The 23,661-nt window shown below is 46.2% G+C and overlaps 1 protein-coding gene across 1 annotated transcript in view; it reads left to right on the top strand.

Annotated features, from left to right (window-relative positions):
* BMP6 (bone morphogenetic protein 6) overlaps positions 1-23,051 on the top strand; it is a 153,637-nt gene extending 130,586 nt beyond the window's left edge. Inside the window, exons 3-7 of the mRNA XM_046640006.1 lie at positions 7,236-7,384; positions 8,091-8,288; positions 20,363-20,439; positions 21,302-21,412; positions 21,508-23,051. Coding sequence (XP_046495962.1) covers positions 7,236-7,384; positions 8,091-8,288; positions 20,363-20,439; positions 21,302-21,412; positions 21,508-21,657 — 685 coding nt within the window. The 3' untranslated portion in view covers positions 21,658-23,051. The remainder of the gene's footprint in view (positions 1-7,235; positions 7,385-8,090; positions 8,289-20,362; positions 20,440-21,301; positions 21,413-21,507) is intronic.
* The last annotated feature ends 610 nt before the right edge of the window (positions 23,052-23,661 follow it).

Here is a 23,661-nt window from a genome sequence, read left to right as displayed (position 1 = left end):
CAATTCCAGATATTATCTCCTTCCAGACTAGATCTTATTTTCTTTGGAAAGCAGATAAAATGCAGGCAGATCACCTTGTTCTTTTTGTTCTAATTGAGGCTGGGTTTCAGGATGAGTTAAGGTTTGTCTGTTTTTGGTTTTCACTTTCTCCTAGATTTTAGCCCTTTAGAAATCTCAGCTGAAGGTCTAGGATGTTTACCAGAGCCTGTCTTCCTTGGTGGGCTCTGAACTCTAATTTCAACTCCCCAGCAATGTGAGACTGCCAAAAACTCCACTTTGGTTTTTGTCTTCTAAGCAGTTTTTTCTGCTTGTTTTCTCAGCTTCTTACTTCATGCATACCCAGCTTAATATTTGGTGAATATCTCAAATGGAAGTATTGGAGTTCAAGGCAGCCACGACTTTGAGAGCCAAGGTCCTACAGGAAGTGAACCCACACTTCTATGAGATCACTTTTATGAGCTCACTTCTATGCAGCCCCTTTCCTCTGGGACCTTAGCCCTTTAATTCCCAGCTGCCTTAAACTCCAGTCATCCCCAGCCAGTGATACTGCTCCAGGCTCTAGGCTGCTCCTCCTTTCTGTTTGGCATCTGTCCCTCATGCCAGGAGTTGACAAATGCCCTCAGATGAAAAGGCAACAACAAATACAGGGCTCACCTCAACGCCTTTTCCTTCCCTCTGAGATCTTGACCCATCAAGTGTTGTCTGTATTGGTTGCTCTCAGATGACTTCAAATAGTTTTGTTTTTTAACTTGTTCCTTGTGGAAGTGTTACTTTGATACATCAGAGCAAGAAACATACATCTGTGAAGGATGGTATTTTTATTATTCTTATTTAGAAATCTTTATAGCAAATCCCCACAAATGTTGATGTTCGACTCGTTAACCAAATGGTGTAGTTCTGGAAACATGACCTTAACCCAGTGGTTGATTCAGTTCCAGGATCTCAGAGGGCAGTTTCCTTAGAAAAGCATGTCTTAGAAACTGTTCTATGAATTCTGTTGGATTTTCAGTGCTGCCTGCTGAAGTGAAGTGACGGGAACCTTTATGTTCAGTGAGATAAGTGTGAGATACCTGAAACTGTTTTCTTTTTTGAAGAGAAGGGCAAATTAATAGAAAGCCGGGATGGGAGAACTCTATTGTAGTTTGGGCAGAGGAAAATCAAAGCCTTTTATCACCAGGCCCAGCCACACCTGCTTCTCTTTCTGTATCTGGTTTTCATAGGTATGATCCTCAGGGACTCCTGAAATCTTACTGCTGGCTTGACAATCTCTGGCACACTCTGTGTGGGCCCCAGGCAAGCATTGACCTTTTCAGTATTTGTTCCTTTGCCTCTGACGAAGGGATAATACAACTGACCCACAGCTCAGGTTATGTAACTAGTTAGTTTCATCTTCCTAGTCAAATGCATACTCCTCATACCTAGAATGATCTACCTGAAATTTAAAAAAATAAAAGCTTCAAGAAGCTACCAAGACTTATTCCTCAGCCTGTCTATGTTCTGTTCTTTGCAAAGGCACGGTGTAGAAGAGAATGTTACAGAGAGGAGTTAAAAATTATCATAAAGAATTGTATACACTCAAAAGAATGCTGAATTTGGAGGATAGAGGAAGTCCGGGTGTGGTGGGCAGGATAAATTGTTGTTTGGGAACTCTTTATCCACTTGGTAAACATGGAAGAGAAAAGAAAACAGGTTTTATTTCTGGAAAGTATGCCTTCTGTATTATTCATTCCCAGAAACAGATTGCTTTGGTTGCATGCATCTCCTTACCAGGCTGTCCAGCTTTGTGGGAGATAGGCCATGGTAGTGGTTAAGATTATTTTTATGGAACATCTTTCTTTTTTGAATCACAAGTTAACCGTATTTTTACTGTTTTATTTCCCCCTGTTGGACAAGGGTATGGAAATCTCAAATTGGTGATGAGAACTAAAACATATAAGATTTGTATGTAACATGTTTGAAGGGTGGCAGAACTCCTCATTCAGCCTGTGCTTGATCACTAGGGACGTTGGAGTATACCCCAGGGGATGGGGACATTATTTTGTTCATGTGGTCAAAGAGGACAGGTTAGGTAGCCGTGAATTTAAGTAATCTTCCTCCTTCCCCCTGTCTCCGTGTGTTGGACACATAGAAGCAAGTCTTCTAATAGTTCTGTTACTTTGAACTTGATCTTATCTGTGATTCTGAGTATGAGTCTAACTTGATACCTCCCCAGGGGTAAGATCAATCCATAGGACACTCAAACATTTCCTTGTGGAGCAGCCTACATTTGCTTTGCACTCTTTTAAGGAGAGGAGCAAGAAATCTTTATGGCAGATAGCTTTGAACCTTAAGTCTGAAAAGCAGGTGAAGGGCATGCTACTCATATTTAAGAGAGAGGGAGTATGCTGTAGGTCAATCGCTCTTGAAGTGTGGTCCCCGGACCGGCAGCATCAGCATCACCTGGGAACCTGTTAGAAATGCAAATTCTCAGGCTCCACCCCAGAAATCTGGGGGTAGGCCCAGCAGCCTGTGTGTCAACAAGCCCCCCAGGGGCTTCCAATGCAGGGTGAACATGAGAACCACCGCTGTGATGGTTAAGAGCATATGCAATACTTGAGCCATGTTGCCTGGGTTCAAATCCCAGCTCTGTACTTACTGGCTGTATGACTGTGAGCAAGCTACTGAGCCTCTTTGTGCCTCAGTTTCCTCATCTGTAAACCTGTGATGGTGTTCATAGTATTTGCCTCTCATGGTAGCTGTGAGGAGTTCACATATGTACAAGCAGTTAGCAGTAAACACCACGGAAGGGCTTGCTGTGTTAATATTCGGACAGCAAAGTGATTTGTACTGGCTTATTGAAGATGAATGTCTCTTTCAGAGCTAAGGGACCTTGGATATTTGAACCGTCTCCTTATACCATGCTAGCCCTTGAGGTGAAAATTGGCTAATATCAAGTGGCATAGAATTGATAAGAGCTTAGCCAATTATATAATACAGATGTTCGTTCACTCTTGTTACTCAAATCTGTGCTTGTATGTAACAGTTTACTCTGATTTGTAGAGCTCTATTTCGCTATTCCTTTTCTGTCTTTTTAGTGGTAAAAGTTTGGACATAATCCTCTATATATGATGCATTACATAAGAAAAAAGTCAAAAGTCTTTCTTTACTAATATTCTAAAATGATTGATTTTTGACTTTCATTCTATTTGAAAATTGAATTTTCCTTGTGTAGAGTTGGTCAGTGTAAGAATGTTGTTTTGTATCTCAGTTTACCATTTAGTCCAGACACACAAATGGCAAAGGAATATGTTATGAAGAAATAAAGAAACCAGACCACAGACTCACCTTTCAAATATTTCATACATCTGCTTGCTTCAGACTTAGAAATTCCACTTTATCAAGAACAGTTTTCTGGTAAAATGACTAGCAGTGAGCAGAGGTGCACTTCATCTGGGGCACTGTGACCCTAATGGGTGCCATTTGTCAGGAAAGGTCAAAGCCAGGCCACCAGGAGCTCAGACGCCTCCTGCCCTCCTCCAAGGTGAAGAACAGAAAGATCCATTCTGTTTGCCTGATGGAGTATCATCAACATGGGCAGGTGCCTTGGAGGCTGTGCCTCCGAGGTCACGGGGCTGACCTCTCCCACAAGCACCAGTACTGCCAGTCTTGTGAATGGCTTGCTGTCAGTCAACTCTAACCTGAGGGTGAATTTTTGAAAATTTCTAGAAATCTCTTGTTAGGCTTATTACTTGTTAAGAACTTCATTTGCCCTGGTGATCACAATATGAGGAAATGCATGCCCTGGGGTGGGACACATTACTGCATCCTGGAAGGTGGAATGCATATTCATCATGAAACGTGGGGATCTGTGAGTTGGTTGAGAACAAAATAGGCAATGAATTCATTCAAAATTCTGTCTCTTTCTTGACACAGACTAAGAAGGCTGTGTCACTGAAGAAAAGCAAATAGATGTGGGTCAGACCAGCACGTTTGAATGACTTGCCATGAATAGTCTCTTTCAAATACCTGAATTATTGAAAGTGTTGAGGGTGAGCCAGCAAAGTTGTTCCTTAAAGCTGTAATTCTTTTTTTAAAAGTTCCTCAACCTGGCTGTGTCAGTGTGTCAGTGGTGTTCTCAGTGTAGACAGAGAGCATTCTGCTTATCAGGAGGCGTAGGGTGAGACTGGGAAGGCCACTGGAGTTCCACCAGCAGGCATCAGACATCCCGTGTCCCTTCCTGTGCACACCTTTCACCCCTTCCTACCCTGACCCTGATATGAGAACCCCCTTGTAGTTTCTGATCCTGTGCCAGCCCTGAGTATCTTAGCGTGTTTTCTGTATCCAGCTGACGTTGGCGTTTATGTGCAGTAGATTTTGATCCCTTCCCTTATTCACAGCCCTTGCTCAGTATTTTCAACCTGTGCCCTGTACTTGTTTTGACTCTGCTTTTTAGATATGAGGTGGCTAAGAGCCTGGGCTCTGATTTAAGTTCTGGTCATCCCACTTAATGCCTTACCCTCTCTAGGCTCCATGTCCTCAGCTGTAGAAGAGATGCAATAATCAGACCTGTTTCTTTGGGCTTCCTGGGGAATAGAGGAGGGGCTCTGGGCACACGCCTACATATTGAAAGCGCGCAGTAAATATGCATTGTTACTTTGTCCATTTACTCCACTTATTTTAAGTCCGTGCTCTACCTCGCCTCCCTTCCAAGCGACCCGAGCATCCTAGACCTAAACATCTAAATCTGAGACTGTCTCACTGTCAGTGAACCACAGTTTCCATCCTTCCCAGCTCATCTGGTAGACCCCCAGGTCTCTAGGCAGCAAGGACCAGCGGCATCCTCATCGTGCAGTCAGCAAGTGTGGCAGACAAACACCACGAATTCCTGGGTCCCCCACTGTGACTCAGGAGCGGCGTCAGGCTAGAAGCTTGGCTCCCCGGGTCCACTAATCCCCACTCACCCTGTAGATCTCAGTTCTTCCATGTCGTGGTTGTTACTCCTTCTTATCAACGCTCTTCCCTCTGAGCCCCACGTTCAGCTTTTGATTCATGTTTTCCTTCTTGCAGTCAGCTCCTTCCCCTCTTTTCTCCTTTTCTCTCTCCTATTTTTGGAAGATGGTCTTCTGTCATATCCCCCAGTTTCTCTTGTAATAGACTCCCATTTCCTTTAACATAATCCCTACTTTTTAAAAATGAAAGCTCATTCTATCAGCTATGCTGCACTCATATTCTGGAATATATTTTTGGTGTCCTTATTACAAGTCCCTAAAATTATGTGCCACTGGCATCATGGAAGCTCTGTAAATAGCGACAAGTGACTGTTGGCAGCAGGTCCATACACTGATCCTCTCCTCAAGGGCAGCCTCATGCCCTGGGATTCTCAAGGCACTTCTTTCAAGCGGATGCTGCTCTGACATGACTATGTCTTGCGCTATCTTTGGGACCAGGGCTGCTTTTCCCACAGTGCTGTTCATAGTGTCTGTGTTATTTCTGGATAAGGGTCTTTTCCGACCTTCCAGAACAGAGTTTATGTCTTTTTACATCTGAACTTCAAAGCTTTGGCCTTGCAAATCCCCTCTTGCTGTTTTCCATGAACACCTCCTGTCTGCCCACTCACAGTTACCTCAGTCGTGGGGGGTAGTTTGTCAACAGGGGGTGTGACACATGCACGTCGGAGACGCATTAAAGATGGCAGACCTGAGTGCAGCCCCACGGATTCTGTTCGGCAGCTGAGTAAACTCCTGTGAGCTGCACCTACTGTTTCAAGCTTGGAAAAGATGACAATAGAATTTCCTTCTAACTCTAAGCCGTGTAAACAGGAACAGTTGGTTCTCTTGGAGAAATCTAAAATTTTTAACTCGGATGTTTCACTGGCCTTGCAAATGAGATAAATTTTGTTCATTTGTCTCAGATTGTCTTTTGTAATAATCTCAAAAGGCAGTTTGTCATTATGGAAAACCCTGACTCCACTTACTTTCTTTTCACTAGCTAGTTCTTTCACTTACTAGCTTTTGATCTTGGCCACGTATCTGTAACATCGTGTCCGAGTGTTCCTTTCGCTGGCTGTAAAATGGGGATACTGATGGTCTAGTGAGCTTTCAGGCCTGTTGTAAGGACTGAGAAAGGAAAGCATATAAAAGCTCTTTATAACCAGTTTAAATGTACAGTGTTAGTAAAGTGATGCTCAGTCTTAAATTTAGTATTTAAGTCTAGTAATTTTTCTATCCTGTAAGATATTGCAGCAAAATATTTCCAGCGCCAGGAGATTTGAATCTTTCCAGGGCCAAAATAGCCCCCTTTCCATCATGGAAATTCCAGGCCACTTCATGCCAGTTACCCTGGGATGTCAACTCAGATTCAGAGCATCCTTGCAACACACGCAGGTGACCATCTCTAGCACTTTTCTGTCACGACACGTGGGTGAGCAGGAAGAAACCCTCACTCCATCTTCCCACAGCCCCTAGGGTTACATTAGTTGAAAACTGTAAAAAGTATGAAAATATTCCCTGTGGAGCCCAATGGAAGGAATGGACTCTCTGAATTTGCCTCCGAGAACCCCAGCCGTGGCTCACAGCTGTGCTGGGTCGACTTTAAAATCACTCAGCATACACCCACGGTTACACAGGCCGCACGAGAAAGGCCTCCACACTCACCATAGACCATTCAAAGGTCTTAATTAAAAGAAAAGAACTGATGATTACTCAGAAAGATGAAGTAGCTTCTTGCTTCTCCTTATTTCACAGGAACTAACATGTGAAGACTGTCAGATCCTAATTTAAAAAAAAACACAACTTTGTAAATGCTCATCTTGATCCTGATTTTAATATTTTCTAGATCCTTTTCCTCACTGCCCCCCCCCAACTTTCTCTCTTTTTAGAGTTCATTAGCCATAAAGTAAGCAACGGTATGACTTTATTTATTTATTTATTTCTAATTTACCCTAATTGCAAGAAAGATTTGGCACGAGCATCCATAGCAAGGCTTTCAGGGAAGCTGAGGGATCCTGTTGTGTTGGGGAGAAAGCCGGTTTCTGGGAAGGGCCCCAACGCATATTCATTTCTCTCCAGGTTGTGTCGTGCGTATCTCCTGTGTGACATCATGCCAGTTGGAGCTACGGCAGGGCACCTGTGGAGGTGCTGCACAGGGGGACCTGATCCGCCTTTGGCATTTTTTATTCTAACCCTGGGGCAGGATGGAGGGAGAATGAGCTGAGGGGGCAGTGTGCTATTCACCATGCCATCTTTCCTTTCTTTCAGAGACTCGGACCTATTTTTGTTGGACACCCGCATGGTGTGGGCCTCTGAAGAAGGCTGGCTGGAATTTGACATCACGGCCACTAGCAATCTGTGGGTCGTGACCCCACAGCACAACATGGGGCTTCAGCTAAGCGTGGTGACTCGGGATGGTAAGTTTGCCAAAATCGGGCCAACGGTCGTCCTCATTTACTTCCTTTGCAACCGTTGTGGTAGAACCATGGCTCACAGTTGAGTCCTTGGTTCTAGAATGACTGCATTAACTGTTCCCTCATAACTGCTGTTGAAAAGCAAAACCTTTCCCTGAGGCCTCCTGGAAAGGCCTTGGAGACGGTTAGGTGGTCAAGGTTCCAAAAGTAACAATGGGAAGACAGCTGTCATAGGCAGAGGCAGGCGCAGGATGTTGCGATAAAGAGAAAGATGGGAGCATAGTCAAAATTCTGTTGAGTAGGTTTGCGAGGAACTCTCCAGAACCCCCTCCTCCTGCAGCATCAAAGCTCAGCAGTTCAGGGTCCCCTCACAGGCCCTCAGTCTGGGCACACACTGCCTGTGAAGGTGCCTGGCTGATTGGGAGGTATGTGATCAGAAAGAAAGAATGAATATGAAGGGGAAAGCCTAGCAGAAATGGGAGAGCCTGGGGGTTCGCACACTCCTTGCTTTGATTCACGGAACTTTGGAAGGGGTGTTTTGGTTTGGCCTGTGCAGAGGGAGCCATCGGAGGTCTGAGAATGTACGATACTTTTCCCTTGTGCTCGTTCTTGATGATCAGCCCCTGGGAGGCGGGGTAGACCCAGTGATGTAGCTGCATGAATCCATTTCCGTGGAATAAAGAGAGGCTTGCTTTGGTTTGCATTCAAGGACTCAGCATCAACCCCCGAGCCGCAGGCCTGGTGGGCAGAGATGGCCCTTATGACAAGCAGCCTTTCATGGTGGCCTTCTTCAAAGTGAGTGAGGTCCACGTACGCACCACGAGGTCAGCCACTGGCCGGCGCAGACAGCAGAGTCGCAATCGCTCCACCCAGTCCCAGGACGTGTCGCGGGTCTCCAGTGCTTCAGGTAGGTGCTGGTGAAGCATGTTTTTCCAGGAAGCCTTGTTGGTTTTCAGGTCTCAGTGAGAAGAAAGGACGTGCTGAATGTTTCAGATGTCACACAGCTTCTGCACAGCAAGTACAATGGCCTGCAGGTGCCTCATCACCATCACTGGTTATTTAGATGGGTTCCTAGGGTGATCAGGAGGGAGGGCTTGTTACCCAAAGATTGAGTCTGCAGGCTGCAGACGTCCTGAGTATCTGTTTTTCCAGAAAAGCATCCTGTTTGGTAAGATTTCTCCACCCCTTTTTTTCATTCACATGAAGATCCTGAGAGCCCCTGGATTTTCTTCTAGTTGCGATACACCTGGAGGTTCTGATGTACAAATAAGCGTTGTACATTTGTATGAGATGGACTTATATTTGTTGGTGTTCTTGGCTGGAAGTCATGGAAAGCCAGCTCAAACAACCCTCTGTGACAAATTTCACTGGTTCATTTAACTGGGAGGTTCAGGAGTTCTAGCTTTGGGCATGGCTAGAGCCAGGGCCTCAGATGAGATTAGGAATCTCTCTCTCTTTTTCTGTTTCCCTTTGTTGGTGGCATTCTCAGAAAGACTATCTCTACATGGTGGCAAGGAAGGCAACCAGTAGTTACAGGATTTCATCACCCTTGGCAACCTCAACTTCAGAAAGAGAGCATCTCTTTCACGGTAGCTCCAGTAGAAAGCCAGGCTGGGGCCATGTGCTCATCCTGGAACTAGGGAATGGGGTCCGCCCCATTTTGCCCTAAACAGGCAGGCTCAAAGGGCAAGAAAGAGGAAACGCTCCCACTGCTGAGTGTCAATTCCGTGGTCCTTCAGCTACGTTCCCTCCCATGCTGTGGCTTTTCAGGAAGTGGCGTGGAAGTTCATTCATCAAAACACGAAGGAGGGGGCAACAGCTGCTCCCTCCTGACGTCCAGCTCACATGGCTAGTAAGTATTGAATTCAACCCAAGACGCATCTTACTCTAAGCCAGTCCTGGAAAGTTCTAGGTTTCCTTTGGCTGTTTAAATAGCCCGGGAATCAGCATGCAGCTGAAGGTTTGCTGTGAGATCTGCCATCAGAGGTCTTGCTTCCCTTGTTACTACTCTGTGACTTTGGACAAACCTCATCCATTTCAGCTTCACTTTACTCATCTGTGAAGTGGGGATGAGGAATACTTGGTAAATTTGCTGGGATTAAATGGGCAGCATTTGATCTGGCTCATAATAGCGCTCAAAGATTAGTTGCATCCAACTGTAGGGAGCAGGTTCTCAGGGTGTGTGTTAGGATCCTTGGAAAGGATGTAAGACGCTTCTGGAAGATGCATTAATTCTTCCAGGCGATTGTTTAAAAAAAAGACCTGATGCAACTCCCCAAAGTACCCAATTTTTCTTTGGGAAAAGACGTCTTCTTTTTAGGTTCTGACTTAATAAGCCATTTCTTTTCCCCGTCACTTGGATGTGGAACTTGAGGGTCCACCACCCAGTGTGATGTGACATTTTGCTTCTTGTCATCCTGGTGTTTCTTGGAAGCATTGCACAGCATGGGTGTTCCTGTGTTTACCACGAGGAACAGTCAGGGTTGGGGTTTAAAAAAAAAAGAAGAAGAAGAAGAAATGATTGCTTTGCTTTATTCGCTTCAGAGGAAGTCTGCCGAATAGAGTTAATAATCCCCGTGTTTGCCTTCCGGGCGTGGTGATGGAGTCGGCCGGTGGAGGGCCTCAACTCATTAATGAACTGTGGTCAGCTTGGTACTGGAACCTCAGACAGGAAGGCAGCTCTTGAAATGTTGATTGCTTTTTAAAATTAAAATTTCACTTGATTTATTCAACGTCCCCTCCCCCGCCTCCCAAAACACACAGCAGTGTTTTCAAATTGAGAAAACATGTTGTCTCTGCTGTTGTCACCCAATTATTCTTTCCCAAGTCCCTTCCTTTCAACTTTTTTTTCAATTTGATGAGTTTAAATTAAATATGAATTTTAAAGTTGATCTAATTTGTAATAAGATGCAAATATAACTGCTTTTTCTTGGTCTTCCCACGTCCCACCTCCCAACCCAGTACTTTCAAATTTGCCTTGCTCCTTCTGGCAGTTCTAAGACTAAAGAGCCTGTAACAGGTACCTCTGACCTCACCTGTTGAAAGGCCCAGACCCCCAGGAAAGGATTACCAAAAAGATTCCCCCTTCCCTCTCACTATCTTCAAAGACCCTCTCAAGCTGATCCAGGAATTTGCTCATGTTAGGCTGACTGAAGTGCTGGTTTTATGTATTTGGCTCTTTCTTCTTTATTTATCCGTGTCGTTCATGGGAGCGGACCTTCAGAGGAGAGATTGCTCTCGCAGAAGAGATTTCCGGAAAGATGACCTGCTACCCAGAGAAATGGGCTGTCCAGTTGGTTCTTTCTTTTCAGCCACTGTGGGGCCAGATGTTGCTGGGCCTCCGTGAGCCGGGTGGATGCTGCTGAGATGAAAAGCCGGGGTCCCTGTCGTGACTGCAGGCAGCGCTCTCCCCTTGTAAATCTTTTGGGGAAGAGATTCCTTTGCCTCTGCTGCCCCCCTTCTTCCACACGGTGCTCCCAGGGAATTAATATCTCTCCCCTGAAATAACCGCCCCCAGAAGAAGCCCACCAGAAAGTGTCCTGCATCTGGGTGAAGAAGTGAACATCGTTCCTCAAATTGCCTGTCATCAGGGTGAAACACGGCAGGGAAAGATGTGGCTATTTTTGGAGCTGAGCTGCAGAGGCCTGAGACGGCTGGACCAGGCCACAACAAGGAGGAGGCCAGGAGCCCCGTGCACCTCCTCCCCACCGCCCACCACAATTTGCTCTAACATCTGTACTTGGCCTTCAGGCTGGACTTTCCAAACACATGCACCGAACAGTGGGTTTGGATCGAAGGCTGCCTGGATGGTTTTCACTTGCCCTTGCTTCTCTGCAGCTGTCTGATCCGAGTGAGTGATGGAGGCTGGCCGCGTTGCACTTCTCCCGTGGGCTTGGGTAGCATCTAGACAGTATCGTTTATCGTTTTTACACATGTTTTACTAGTGCTGCTTCAAGCCGTGCTGTGCGGCTCACTGGGGATTCTAGTGAATCTGGCGATTCTTTTCCAGCCTCCATTTCTGTCAGCCCACTGCTCTGTGACGCCCTGCCCTCGAGTTCTCAGCTCCCATTTGGTAGTCTCCTTCTGCTTACTGCCATTCACCGTCTTTTGTAGCATCATTCCCTTGGGGTTCATTATTTTGTCTTCTGTGGGACTGTGACACCACCTGACCAATCCGTTATGAGGGCTGTGAACAAATGGCCTTTGAGGATGGTTCCATGTTGTGATTCTAGATGCAGATCTAGCTAATTTTCAGGATCTTTCCAAGACGTCTTTGGAGAGGGGGTAGTTAATGCAATTTCAAATCAGCTGGTGAGTCTGAGTTTTTGGCCATGTCAACCATCTGGCTGCCAACTCTGTGACTTAGAATTGTTCTTTGTTTTGGCAGATGATAGTTTGGAAACATTTCCTGCCACTTTTAGCAATTCATGTAAAATTGGATTAGGTGACCCTTAGGCCTCTTTCGTCTTTGATGTTTGTGTTGCCATCACCCAGCTCTGCCAACTGTCTATGGACCAGCAACTCCTCAAGACCCTGTCTGACCTTTGCAGTGAGTCCTTCATTGCTTCCAGTGCTTCCTGTTAGCGTTTCTTAGAGTTACTTCTTCTTCCATCTTTTTCCAACCCACCCAAACACGTCTCTTTAAGGATCCTGGGAAAAAATGTGCCTTTAGATGTACTATTGACCTTCTTCTTGATAGTTTGTATCTTATTATCCCTTGAACTTCCCAGTTGGGACCGTTCAATATGCTTCCAGCTTAAGAAAGATAACCAGAATTCGTTGCTTGCAAAACAATGGTTTGGGTACTTTATTATGACTATGAAATCTTTCGCTATAGAATTAGGGAACTTCAGTCCACAGACTAGGGGGTCTCATTTTTACAGATCACTTTTAATTTGGCCTTTTAGTTCCTGGTAGGTGTCCCCATAGTTCAGCATGTGCTTCTTTGGGTTGGTGTGCAAACTGAGTGGGCTGACCCACCACGGACATTCAAAACTGGGGAAGAGCGGACATGGGTCAGGGCTGTGATTTAGTTGTTTCCAGTTCTTCAAAGAAGTTGGGAATTTTAATTTGTCATTTTAATCTTAAATTAAAATTTTAGGGCTTGAAGCTTGGCTTCCAGATGTCTCAGTCAAGAAGCTGAGGTTTGTTCAGGGCTTCTAAATGAAATCAAATCTTAATTCTCCACAGCTGTGGAGGACAGGCATGGCATTAGGGATTCGAAAGTTAGAATTGTTTCAAACTCCATATTTATAATACTTGACTCTCATTTGCCATTAGGCACCATTAGGATAAAAGTTATCAAGGAGTGAAACAGACGGGAAGGTGACCTTCTTCCCCATCCTTGGGTTCACCCCTTGTGAATGTGCTAAGGGCCAGCAGTGCTAAAAGGCAATGACAGAGAGGCATAAACATGTGCTGCAAAATGCCTGATAATTCACCAACTACTACCAGCCCCTGAGAGGGCCGGTGGGGACTCAGCCGGGGAGTAACAGAGCAGAGGCACTTGGAGCACAGCCAGTCGTACCTTAGAGCACAGTCTTTGAGGGGAGCCTTTGTCTGTTTTCAAGATACTTAGCTCCATATTCTTCTAGGCTGAGAAGGACCAAAGTCCCCCCCAGATTAAATGGAGCCTCATGAGATTTGAAATCCTGGAGAGACAAAGGACAACTGCCCCGTTGCCTCTCGTACTCACCATCCAGGTTGTAAACAAAATCTAGACTCTGAAAATCAAGCTGCCCCCCACCCACAACACTTTATGAGATTATTGACACCAGAAATCACAACCCCAGGAATCACAATGGGTCCCCTTGCGTCCCATAGTGTCAGTGGCACAAGGAGCTGGGCTGCCTCCAGCGTGTTCTCAATGGCCCTGTTGATTCTGTGGGGTCAGTGGGAGCCAGAGACTCCCTGTCTCGGATAAGACGGGCTGATAAGGCCCTGAGATATGGAAAGAGGGGCCAGACGAGTGAAGACAGAGGTGCCATTTTAACAGCTGCTCTTTGTCCCTGCCCTCGTCATTCTAGGAGAGAAGGGAAATAAGAGTCGTGAATTCTTCCCTTTAAAAAACAAGTTTTCTCTGGGAAGACTGCAGCCTGAGCTCAGAAAAGCTGAGAAATACAGCGTGGAGCCCCTGTGTGCCCAGCTTCTGCTGCACCGATATTTTCCTGGCCTGCTGAGCCCACCGCAGCCCAAGGAGCCGCTCCTCTTCTCTCTCACCTGAACTTTCCAGTTGCCCTGACTTTCTCTCGTTTCTGCATTTTCCCCTCTCCATGTCTTCCCCTTTGTTTCTCTCTCCTCCTCCTCTCTTTGGGTTGGAAAGGACAGCGGGTGGGCTGCCTGGATCCCTGGGACCTGGGCTGAGCTTGGGCTGCTGCGACTCCAGTGCAGCTGCCTTCCTGGGGTCCCCAGGCAGGCTGTGTGGCCCCAACTCCAGTGGGATGGTGGCCCTCGAGCCATCCATGCAGCCTTCTTGGGTGTTGCCTGCCCTGAAAGTCAGGATCACTGCTGTGCCTTTCCCTCCTCATCCAGGCTCATTTGCCTCAGAATTGCCTGGCCTTTGGTGCAAGGGAAGCCTGCGTTTCACTCCACATAGGATTCAGCTTCTGAACTAAACTAGCAGTGGGGCCCAAGCTCTCCTATCAGATGGCTCCTTTGCATCTGTATGTGGCTTTTCAGGAGGACCAGATACAAGGGATGCTGGACGGGATTAACCCAGGTGTCCTCCTTAGGGCTGTGGGATGTGACCTCCGTGTTGGGGTCAGAGCAAGTGTGCCGTGCACGTGGTCACTGCCTGGGGATAAGGATGCCATGAGGAGGTGCCTGGCCAGCTGGCTGCTCCTGACGGGGTCAGGAGCACCCTGTCCTCACTGCACTGTGTGAGAGCGATGCTTCTCTGCAGTGTTCTGCTTGCCTCGGGGTGCCTAGGGCTCATGGAGCAGCTCCTACTGTCCCATGGGCCCAGCCAGGCCCCCCATTAGTTTTCTTCTACAGGTGGGATGCCCCTCCGTCATCAGAAGGGAGAATGGGACATAAAGTTGGGGAGGAGCAGCTGTCACCAATGAAACTGACTGTCAGGGTCATGGCCAGTGAAGAAAGATCTCCCAGCCAGGACTAAGAAAACTCTAGGGGTTAGCCGTAGCCTGCATGGAACGTACAAATGAAACAGGCACTGGAGTGGGACGAGGGAGCCTGGGAGGGGCAGGAAAATAGGAATGAGGATGAAGAAAAGTGGTCAGTGAAGAGCTGTGTGTGGTGGGAGCTGCAGCATGGGCCCCTGGTGGCCCACCCAGATGTGAATGATACCCCCATCCCCAGCCTCCAGGCAACCTCTGAGATGTGGGAATTAGGTTGCCACTGAAGTGCCAGGACAAGATGCTCGATCACCACACCCTCCTGCCCATCAGCTAGACTCCAAATGTACCTCCAAAGGCTCATCTTGTGTTGGCCTCCCAATACCTCCCAGGTGTTCCTGGCCCCTTGGGAACCCAGACGAACGACAAATAATAACACACCTGAGGCTGGGGAGAGTGATGCCAGAAGCATTAGTGGAGCTGATGCTTCATTCCAAGGTAGATGATTGGCTGGACCACCCTGCCCCACACTGTGAGACGAGACCAATTTGAGTCCCCGCTTCAAAGCCATGTTTAAATGTTTGCCATGCTCATTTGGAGAAGAGAGGAAGGATTGAAGGTTCCTCTCCTGAAGCAGTTTACAAAGTGGGGAATGGGAAGCGATGCTGCTAAAGGCAGCCAATATTCTGATAAATGTGAAGCTTGAAATTCCGTGGTGAGGGGACTGTTGCTCTCGGTTTGAGTAGACTAGGGAGCTGCCTTCTTCTGGTTATGGAAGAAATTCGTCCTGGGGGCTTTTATGATTGTTAGATTCTGTCACCTGATCACCTAACAGTTTTTTGCCCAAACCCACCTATGTCCAGCCCCTGCTTGTCCTGAGTACTCTGGGCGACCACCTTGGGCCTGGTCTGCCTCGGCCAGAACCCCAGCGGGGCTGTAGGGCACTTGCCCTGCCCTCTACTCTTAAGGCAAAGAATCTCGTGGAATAATTGAAGGGCAAGATGTCACTTTCTGTGTTCAACTTTGAAAAAGTTTCTCTTGGAACCAAGATAGGTCTTGACCGCAGCTGCATCCCAGGGATGCCCAGGGAGCCCTGGTGTCCGAGGACAGATTTTGTGTGTGAATGGGGTAATGCTGTCACCTGTGTGTGAGCCTCTTGTCTGGAGGGCAGTGTCTCAAGTTCTAGTGTCCGCAGACTCATATGGGCCACAGGGGACCCACTCCCAGTGATTCTGACTCGCGGCTCAGGGATGCGTGCTTACGCTCCCTGATGGTTCTCATGATTCGGGCACAGGGGGCCCATGGGTCAGACCAAGGACTGCAGCTCTTGGGGATGGTTTCATCAGCCATGGGTCTGTTGTCTGGTTGGTTTGTTTTGCATCTCTCCAGCTCTATGACTTCTTTTCTCTGCCCTGCCCTTGATGGTGAACCTATTTGGACAAAGCTGTGTTGCCTCCCTTTATCCCACTGAAGCAGATATGTTCCTGTCAAATTTTGACTGCATAAATTTTCACTGACCCTGTCCAGACCACTCATTTAAACAAGTATCATGGCGGGGAGCAGGGGCAGGGGACGACAGTGTTTTTCTGCAGTCTGTCAATCGCTACAAACCAAAACAGAACAATGCATAGCAACGCGATTCCACTGCTGAACCCAGGGTACAAACCCCTGAGCAGCAGACACAAGTATTTTGAGCAACATTGACCTTCACAAATATTTATACATTCTTTGCCAGCACTTAATATGAAGTTATAAGGAAATTTAAGCATGACCTGAAAGTGTCTGTAGTAAGGAAAACAGGAGAATTGAATTCCTCCCTTTCCTCTCTCTGGCCCCAGTCTTTACCTAACAACAAAAATGCCAGTGTCTAGCCTTAAAACAAATAGCTGTCCTTATGGAGAATGTTCTCTTGGTTGAGCATGGGGAGAGTCAGATTTGCAGGAGGGTCACAGAAACTAGCGCTGTTGGTGAAGGTAGAGGTGACGTCCTTCACTGCATCATCTGGGTTCCATCCAGCAGAAAGAGACACTGGGAATCCAGACACACAGAAGTTGTGCCTGTCTGTGTTCTGACACCAACCCAGTGTCCTACAATTCAATTCAGTCCTCACACTAACCACCTGGAGTGACCACAGACCCCACAAGTTCAAGGGCACAGTCCCCAACACAACGCCTTTATTTCAGATGCCACCTCCAAGTGGGGTTCTCACACCACCTGCACTTCTGTCTGACTTGGCTGCAAATTCGGGGGTTCTCACAACCAGCCACCCCCCCCCCCAGGTTTGATAATTCTCTAGAACAACTCACAACTCAGGGAAGTGCTATCCAGTACTTACGATTACAGTTTTATTATAAAGGATGCAGATGAAGAACAGCACATGGAATAAGTGCAAGGGGATCAGGACCTCGGAGTCCTCAGAAGATAGACCCTTGCATGCAGCTGGTGGGAGAGGAAAGTGAGTGAGTGGAGGGCTGCAGGTGTGTTTAGGAGGCCCAGGCCCAGGGGTGGCATACCTCCCTTCTCCCCCACATTCGTGGGCAGAACTCAGGCACATGGCCACACTTAACCGCAGTGAGGAATGTCAAATAGCTGTGCACCCAGGAGGTAGAGAGGATATGGTTTCCAATGAACACATAGCAGCCTGCGCCAGACTGTTCCTGGAATATGTGAAACAGGCTGCCTCCTCAGGGCCTTCACATTTGTCATTCCCACTGTATGGATTATTCTTCCCCCAGATGACCTCATGCCTCATTCCCAAAGTTCCTTCAGTCTCTGCTTAGAAGATACCTCAACGGAAAGATGGGCTCACCAACCCTACATGAGAGAGCAACCCCACTCACACTCTGCCCCATAACAACCAAATGATAATTTAGCTAGTCAGGGCTCTTGATTACATGGAATAGAGCAGATTCTTAATTTAAGTGAAAAATAGTTTAAGGGTATCAGGGAACTCACCCAGTCAACAAGAAGGAGAATGCAACTCAGGGAATCAGGGCCCAGCTCGGACCTGGTCACAGGGACAGTGTGGTTTGGATGCCATCACCGTCGGTACTTGCTGCCATGCCACCACTCCTAGTTCCCCCGTGGAGTCATTCTCTCAAGGGTATCCAGTTGGCTTTAACAGAGTCATGAGCCTGTCCTCTAGCTGCCAGGGGACATAGAGGGGAGCTACGTGTCATGGGAAATGGGGCTTTGATTCCCGTCTATCTAGGAATTCTTCCAGATGAGGAGTGTTCCTGGAAGCTGGGTAGCCAAAACAGTAAATGTCCACTACAGCTGGGTATGAAATTCCAGGTTGATGCCATTGTTTTTATGATATTATTTAATTTTTTATGTTGTGCATTTTCGTTGTTAAGTTTGCTATCAATCTACTCTGTGTTCCTTTGTAGGTAATTTTCTTTTTGTCTCTGGGTTGCTTATAAGAATTTCTCTATGTGTTTGATATACTGTAGTTTCACCACATATGGCTAGATAGGAATTTATTCACTCTGCTTAGGACTTGTGCTTTTTCAATATAAAGATGTTTGCCTTTCTTCAGTTCTAGATAATCCCCAGACGTTTATGTCTTTGAACATTACTTTCCCCACTTTACTCTCCAGGAATTCCTATCAGAAATATGTTGGACTTGTCATTCTATCTTCCATATCCCTTTATAGAGAGAGAGTCATATTTTCTGGCCATTTGACTCTGGGCTATATTTGGGGACGTTTCTTCAAAATTTTCTTCTTTTTTTAAATTCTCTTTTCAGTTATGTCTAATCTGGTGTTTAACTGATCCATTTCATTTTTATTTTCAATGATTATGGTTTTTATAAAGTTTTATTTGGTTCTTTTTCCATAATGCTCTTGCTCTGGGGTTTCTAGTCCTTATTTTATCTCTTCTATTATTTTAGATCTTCTTTTTTGTAACCTCACTCAGAGACTGCTCTTGCCTGTAGTCCCTGGGGTCCTGTGTTTTCTCTCTTGCATTCCAACTCTCCTCTCTGGATAGTTTCTTTTTTTGCGTGGTTGATTCCCTTTTTGTTGACAGGTTATTTTCAGCAGGAGGTTTTGTCTTGTTTTTTGGTGATGGTTGGTGGTTTTTTGTTTATTTACTTTTGTTTTAACTGAGAGAGTCCTCAAGTGCCCTGCATTGTGAAAACTTCCCTCCAGTGTGGTTTTGCATTCGCTTCTTCTGGGTACTTGCAGTTACAGGTAGGGTGGTTCTGTGAGGTGAGGAAGGCAGGTAGGGAGAATGAAAAAATTTAGAATTAGCAAACCACCTCAGCAAGGTAACCTGTCTCTCCTCCCAAGCTAGGTCACTGGGCTGAGCTTGTACCATTGTCTCTTTCCTTACCAAATCATGAAATGTATGTGTTCTGTCCTGCTTCAGATCCATGAGGTCCAGAAGGGCAAGTAACAGAAAATACAAGTCAAATAGGTTTTGGGACAGCCCTGTGGCCAAGTGGCTAAGTTCACGCTCTCGCTTCAATGGCCCGGTGATCACTGGTTCAGGTCCTGGGTGTGGACCTACGCATTGCTCATCAAGCCATGCTGTGGCAGCATCCCACATAGAAGAACTAGAATGACTTATGACTAGGATACACAACTCTGTACTGGAGAGAAAAAAATAGGTTTGAAACAATTAGGTAACTTATTGGCTCATGTGGTTAAAAAGAGCAGAGGTAGCATGCAAATGATGTCAGACTCTTATATCCATCAAAGTCCATTTCAGATTAAGAACCTTTCTCCCAAGTCTTCTCCTTACCTCTCATCTTCTCTCCTCTCCAGAATTCTCAAACACAAACACCACTGCCAGATCAATCCTTTAGAATCACAGCTCTGAACATGTCACTCCCTGGCTCAAAAACCTTCATAGTCTTATGTAATGCCCCTGGTAGAAAGTCTAAATCACTTTGGTTGGCATTCTAGGTCAATCATTTCTCCAACTTTATCTGACCTGACTCCTCTTTACACATCCTTAAATTTATTCCATCAGAACTACTCTCTTTGCTCATTCCCACCCTGATCTGTCCCTTCTCTGAACTCCCAGTGGGATTTTTCTTTGGCCTTTGCCCATAGCATTCGTGGTCTGTTTTGTATTTGAGTTATTTGTGTGCACATCTCACACCACCCCTTTGATTCTCTCAGTTCCTGGAGGATGGAAGCCTGGTCTGACTTATCTTCCTATTTCCCGTTGTGCCTCACAGAGGACATGCCACATAAGAGCTGCTCCAATTGGACTCCGTGAGTCAGGACCCTTGCATTCCTCTTGCCAGTGATTAGGTTAAGCCAGGCTAATGGCTCCTGAGTCGCACAGAGCAGGTGTATACACTTCAGCAGATTCTCACAGGGCACTAATGGCCTGGGAGTCATTGTTTTACCGCAGGGCAAAGGGCTCAACCCTGGCAGTGAGGCTGGATGACAGTGCTGGAGAGAGTGGTCCCTGCTGCAGGGCTTCCCTTTCTCCCCGACTCCTGGGCATCCTGGTCAGCTTTAAGACTGTTCCTCTCTGAAATATAGTGGATCCTGCCTGGTATAGTCATCTTTAATGTGAATATGATGTCTTCCAAGTCAGGATCCCAGGGGTGTTTTGGGCATCTTGGCACACCTTTTCCATGGGCCCTGCACACAACAGGGGCTCATAACAAACATGTTGCTTAAAGGAGTCCATTTGAGTCCAAAATTACGTACGGTTTGGCAGCACGCCCAGCACTAACCCCGGAGTGAACAAGACCGAGCGTGTGAAACACCTAAATGATTGGGAACCTGATGGAGCTGTTGATGACCAAATTTGTATCTAGCAGAGGCCTTGTTCAGTGCTCTCCCAAGCCTAGTACAGTGCCTGGCCCATGGCAAACTCTCCATGTAAATTTTTAAGTGAAGGAATGAATGAGTTAATGGGTGCATCTTTTGATCTCTTCCAACAGATTACAACAGCAGTGAGTTAAAAACAGCCTGCAGGAAGCATGAACTTTATGTGAGCTTCCAAGACCTGGGATGGCAGGTGAGTTCTCTGGACAACAAGGGGGACAAAGGTCCTTTCTCAGTCTCTTCTCATCTTAATGGCAGTAGCCATCATCAAAGACCTTGAGCTTTAGGACTGAGATGGTTCCTCCCATGAAGGTTTTCAGGGGCCCTTCCAAATGCCCAGGCTCCTGGTGTAAAGTGGGGAAGGCCCAGCCTACTTGTATACCAAGACCCCATTGGCCTCCTCCAGGGAGCCCCAGATTCCCAAGTTCTGTTTACGTAAAAATCAATAGCCACATTTCCCAATACTCTTCCCTCATTATTTCCAAGTCCACAGGGCATCTATTTATTTGGGCATTTGAACAAGTTTTATTGTGTTCTGAGAAAGGATTGGAAAAACTGATCTAATTGTTAAATTCTCCAATAGTTAATTAATGGCTATAAATTGGCAGACTCACACTATCTAGAAGAGCACAAATGTTGTGCCCCACACCTGAGAGCCACCAGTAGTTTATAAGAAGCAAATTGTAGGTGGTAAGTGACAGGAGATAGTTTCCATACACAGGTGGCATTATGATGACAAGGGAGTGCCCTGGGCTCCTGGAAAGGCTCCTTTGGGGCCGAGTACATAAAGCCAGCCACCTCCTTGCTTCCAGGCCTAGCAGGTGGGTAGCAGCTAAAGAAAGGTCTCACGGGCCTGTGGAAGGAGCAAGAGCTCCAGAGTCAGACTGACCAGGTTCATACCCTAGCTGTGCCACTTGAATATGAACTTGACCTCCTATATCTGTATCCTTACCTGTCCAATGTAATACCTTCTCATAGGGTTACTGAGAGCACAGACGATGTGAGGAGTGTATATTAATCTCTTTTTTTGTTGCTTCCTTTTGCTTTAAATTAAGGACTGGATCATTGCACCCAAGGGCTATGCTGCCAATTACTGTGATGGAGAATGCTCCTTCCCACTCAACGCACACATGAACGCCACGAACCACGCCATCGTACAGACCCTGGTAAGCCCGGAGACACTTCCACTGTATAGGGAGGAGGGAGCCAAGACCAGGCGTGGTTTCTAATGGTTCCTTTTCCTCCTTCTGTTTTGGAACAGGTTCACCTTATGAATCCTGAGTATGTCCCCAAACCGTGCTGTGCGCCAACTAAACTTAATGCCATCTCGGTTCTTTACTTTGACGACAACTCCAATGTCATCTTGAAAAAGTACAGGAACATGGTTGTAAGAGCTTGTGGATGCCACTAACTTGACACTAGTTGCTGGGGGCACAAAAACTGCCTTGGATTCTAGATTACATCTGCCTTAAAACATACTGAAGCATGGTGAAAGTGGGAGGCTAAGACTCTGAAACCCCCTCGTGCTGGTCGGTGCCTTACTGCCCAAGGAAGATTTAAAGGACCTTATGAATAATTTGCTCACATGGTAAATAACGTGAGTAGTTATTGGTCTGAGTTTGAATGTCTGTAGTATGAAGTCTGGTAACGGCAGGAACATAACTTTGAAAGGCTCCCCTCTCCCTCTCCAGAAAAGCCCAAGAAAATTAGTTTTAGCTTTAGATCAAGCTATTTGTGGTGTTAGTGAGTCAATAGGGAAAATAATCTTAAAGGAGTAAACGTCTTCTTGGCTAAAGTATCAGTCGGTTCAATAGTGTTTCTCAATGGTAGACTTTACAGATAGCAGAAATTGGGGGAAAATGCCTCTGTTCATAAATTTCATTCGCAGGAGGTCAATTTCATACAGAATCACAGCCCGGGCCCTAACCAGGGCTATGGGGAAGTGCCTTTTGTCTCGGTCAATGCTGTTAAGTGTTTGTGCTGCAGTTTTGTTGGTGTGAAAATATACTTATTTCAGTCAGAAGAACCCATATCGTTCCCACAGCTCTGTCCTCCCCCCTTTGCTGTTTTCTTTGCTAGTACCAAAAGCAGAGCCATCATGCCCTGCGGTGAGGCTGCGCAGGGTGAGCAGCATTTTTCATAGCCATCAATGTAACCATGGAACATGTGAAAGCAATCTGCACCTCTTCTTGGGAATGGCTCTTTGAAAAGCACAGTGACTTCAGGAGCGTCGGCTCGAATAGCTCATCTGTTTCAGTGGAACGGTTCCTTGCCTTTCACTGTACAGCATACTGTGTCGCAGGGTGAGAACCGACAATGGAAGTAAACTGAGGCAGGGGCACCCAGCCCTTAGGAAAGGGTGTGGATGAGCATGCTGTTTCTGAACCGAAACCAGTTTTCTCTTGTAGAAAGTAAGACTCAGATTAAATCTTAGAATATTTTTAAAATGTCTTTTTCACAATCATGTACTAGGAAACCAATTTCATACTAAACTGATTAAATAATACATTTATGATCTATAACTGTTTGCACTTACAGCTTTTTTGTAAATATAAACTATAATTTATTGTCTATTTTATATCTGTTTTGCTGTAACATTTAAGGAAAGACCAGACTTTTTTTAAAAAAAGAGTTTATTTAGAAAGTATCATAGTGTAAACAAATTGTACCACTTTTTCTTTTAATACAAGACTCATGATGCAAAGCTGAAGCCACTCATGAGGATTGTGCTTCTCTAGAAAGTTGGGTGTTTTTAAAAGAACATCTGTGAACCAAACATGATTAATAAAGATTTCCTTTAAGGCAGAGGCTGGTCGAGATCCTGCTCTGTTGTCATCTGCCACAGACAGCACAAGTGGTCTTGTTTCTAAGATGCTTACGACCAGTTACTTTGTGCCAACTGACCACATCCCTGCGCATAGGAGGTGGGGAGAAGAGCGCTGGATACAGAGGGGTTATCACGAAAAGTCCCTTGATGGCAAAGAACATACAGGTGCATATGTTAAGGGAGCCTAGTCTGATGGTTGCTTATTTCCAAGGGTGATGATAAAAATACTTAATAACCAGGATGGCGCGAATTATCAAGACGCCAGCATCGACGGTAAACATGGCCTACTTCTGCCCTGCCTACTTCAGTCTTTGGTCTTGAGGTCAAGTTAATCCCACTCTTCATACAGCAGGTCAGCCTCTTCCGAGCAAGCGAAGTGCACTGAGCCTCCAGAAGGCCTACTTAGGACAGAATCTGAAACTGCTGCCAGTTAGGGTCCTGCAGCGGGGCTGCAAGGGTCTCCCTGGTCCCTGATACTCAGACCTGAAAGCTCATCTAGCCCTCTTGCCCCCAGTAGCAAATACAACCACAATCTTTCTATGAGTTAATAGAATAGTCAGGACAAGCCTTGTGGAACTTTCCATGCCC

This window comes from Equus quagga, chromosome 15 (assembly GCF_021613505.1).
Source record: "Equus quagga isolate Etosha38 chromosome 15, UCLA_HA_Equagga_1.0, whole genome shotgun sequence".
NCBI lineage: Eukaryota > Metazoa > Chordata > Mammalia > Perissodactyla > Equidae > Equus > Equus quagga.
This window is presented reverse-complemented; position numbering and strand designations above follow the sequence as displayed.